Source organism: Arachis ipaensis, chromosome B04 (assembly GCF_000816755.2).
Source record: "Arachis ipaensis cultivar K30076 chromosome B04, Araip1.1, whole genome shotgun sequence".
Taxonomy (NCBI): domain Eukaryota; kingdom Viridiplantae; phylum Streptophyta; class Magnoliopsida; order Fabales; family Fabaceae; genus Arachis; species Arachis ipaensis.
Window position 1 is genome coordinate 112162292 of NC_029788.2, and position 2908 is coordinate 112165199.

A 2908-nucleotide genomic window follows, 5' to 3' on the forward strand; every position below is an offset into this window, starting at 1 on the left:
TAATTAAATAAAAAATTATTGTATTATTGTATTTAGATTAAATTCTAGTTCACTAATTTACTATTACGGTCCCAAATTTAAATTTTATTGTCTTTAAATATAGCAAAAATATTCATGATGTCCTAAATTTAAATTTTAGTACTACAAATTTAGTAAAAAAAAAACACACAAAAATAAATAAATAAAATTTATGCTAGATCAAATTTGTTGTGAAATAGAAAAAAATTGTTGCGAAATTGTGATAAAAGTACAGAAATAGAAATATAAATTTATGAGAATAAGAGAATTGCATTAATGATAGTCTCAAAAATATAACATGTAACACTTCTAATATACTGGTTATTACTGAGTAAAATCAATTTTATCACAAGCCAACTAAAAAGTTGCACATCGAATTTGAAAAAAAAATTGATCTGAAAACATATGTGGAATTTGACATACCAACCAAAACTAAAATTTATTTGTCTAAAAATTTGTGAAACAGTACAATGGCTAAAACTGAAAAGAAGGGCATCAGCAATCATCAAATTGAATTTTCAAAAAGCCTATGATAGAGTTAAGTGGAACTTTGTTGATGTTGTGCTAGAAAAAAATGGGGTTCGATACAAGATGGAGGGCATGGGTTGCAAAGTGTATTAGGTCAGCATCTATTTCCATAATGGTTAATGGGTCACCATCAAAACCTTTCAAGATGGAAAGGGGGTTGCGGCAAGGTGATCCCTTATCACCCTTTCTATTCGTTCTGGTTGTAGATGTCTTGAACAGGATGATTGGGGAAGCAGTAAGGAATAGGAGAATATCTCCTCTTCTAGTTGGAAGGGATAATATAGAGTTATCGCATTTGTAATTTGCTGATGACACTATATTGTTCTGCCCACCAGAGGAGGAAACAGTGAGAAATTACAAGAGGCTCTTGAGGTGTTTTGAAGTAATGTCTGGACTAAGCATTAACTTTGAAAAGTCTAGCTTGATACCGGTGAATTGCAGTGAGGAGTGGGTGGAGCGGATGTGCAGGGTACTAGGGTGCCAGACAGCATCTCTTCCGGTGAAGTATTTGGGCATTAATCTAGGGGTTAATCCACGGCTGGTAAAAACTTGGAAGCCAGTAATAGACAAGGTAGAGGATAAGCTTAGTTTATGGAAAGCAAAGGTTCTCAGTAAAGCAGGAAAGCTAGTTCTCATTAAGTCTGTTCTTAATAGCCTACCTGTGTACTATCTGAGCTTGTATAAAATGCCCACTACGGTGGCGAAAAAATTAATTTCATTACAACGGAGATTCTTTTGGGGGAAGGACGATGGAAAAGCTGGGCTGGCTCTTGTAAAGTGGGAGTTGATACAGGCACCGAAGAAACTAGGAAGACTAGGTGTGGGTGATGCCATGATTTGCAATACCGCCTTGTTGTTTAAGTGGTGGTGGAGATTTTCTAAGGAAGACTGCCCATTATGGAAGAAGATTGTGTGTTCGTGCAATAACCTAAATCCGGGCCAGTTGTTATCGACTCAAGCATTACCAGCAAAAGGAGGCCCATGGAAAGATATCTGTAACCTGCAAATAAAAGAGCAAACAGTTAGACAGAAGATGATCGATGGACTTGCTATTGAAGTAGGCGATGGTAGAGCAACCAGATTTTGGGAGGATACATGGTTACAATCGGGGAAGTTGAAAGATTCCTTTTCGAGACTCTTCTTAGTTTCAAATAACAAAGGATATGTAATTCGGGACTCTGGGTTTTGGGATGGGATAGAGTGGGTGTGGAACTTCCAATGGAGGAGGGAACTCCGCCAATGGAAGACTGAGAGTTTGAACCATATGCTAGATATCTTGCACACTGTGAGATTGATAGTAGGTGTACAAGACAGAGTGGTGTGAAAATTTGATAAGGAAGGCATTTATACTACTAACTCATTTGTGCAGGTCTTGCAGGAACATACATTGAAGGATGATATCAGTAGATACAAGTACACAAATGGAATCTGGAAGGGGCTAGTACCCCCTGGAGTGAAATTTTTTACTTGGTTTGTGCTAGTAGGTCGAGTTAATACTAAGGATCGTTTGAATAGACTCGGCATTATTGATCGGAATGATAATATTTGTGTGATGTGTAACAAAGACCTTGAATCTGTGCAACATTTATTTGTTACGTGTGAGTATGATTGGCAGGTATGGTGCGCATGGATTACGCATGTGGGTCGGGTTTGGTGCATCCCAGGATCCATCAAAGAACTCTTTGAGGGTTGGAGGACGGTGCCATTGAGAAAAGAGGAGCGCAAAACATGGCTAGTGGGTTTTTTCTCCGTGATATGGAATATCTGACTGTGTAGAAATGCACTTATTTTTTAGAATAAGGTAACGGATGTGGTGGAATGCATTGCTAGAACGGTTTGTAGCTCTAAGGAATTGTGCGAAACAAACTCACGTTGTTGATGGCTATACCGGAGATGACATAGGAGTTGCTATATGTTGTTCTTTTTCTTGTTTGTTGCTCCACCTAGTGTGTTGAGCTTATTTGACTTTCAAAAAAAATTTTTTACAGATGGAGGTCTGGGCGGTGAGGGCAAAGCTACATCACCGGCGCCCCTAGATTAGCCAACTATGCTTCAAGTGCTTGTTGATGGCCAAAACTCTCTACATGCTCTAATGATATGTTTAGAAATCCAAAAGGTGTGGAATAGATTTCCGGTAGCAAGTGTAATACCCAAAAACTCGAACCTAGAAGAATGACAATGGTGAAAGCAGATCATTGACAATCTCAACAGAAGAACATATTTCAAAAAGAAAATGTCTCAAGTAATGTACGTGCTATGACAAGTGTGGCTAGCTAAAAATGTGATGATTTTTGAAAGTAGAAGTGTCGAGTTTGGAAAAGTTCTATCCCAAACACTTTTGTTCGCTGAAGAATTTATAAGA

At 37.9% G+C, this 2908-nt stretch overlaps 1 protein-coding gene across 1 annotated transcript; it reads left to right on the forward strand.

Annotated features, from left to right (window-relative positions):
- On the forward strand, positions 593-2582 carry LOC107636951. Its single transcript, XM_016340420.1, has 5 exons — positions 593-713; positions 882-1711; positions 1916-2161; positions 2342-2380; positions 2535-2582. The coding sequence occupies exons 1-5, from the start codon at positions 593-595 to the stop codon at positions 2580-2582; spliced, it is 1284 nt and encodes a 427-aa protein (XP_016195906.1).

Bases quoted from the DNA above. Each gene is read 5' to 3' on its own strand.
- LOC107636951 (XM_016340420.1), top strand. From the start codon at position 593: ATGGGGTTCGATACAAGATGGAGGGCATGGGTTGCAAAGTGTATTAGG. The intron at 1,712-1,915 runs GTAATTCGGGAC...TCATTTGTGCAG, and splicing joins TTTCAAATAACAAAGGATAT to GTCTTGCAGGAACATACATT. The intron at 2,162-2,341 runs GTATGGTGCGCA...CTTATTTTTTAG, and splicing joins CGTGTGAGTATGATTGGCAG to AATAAGGTAACGGATGTGGT.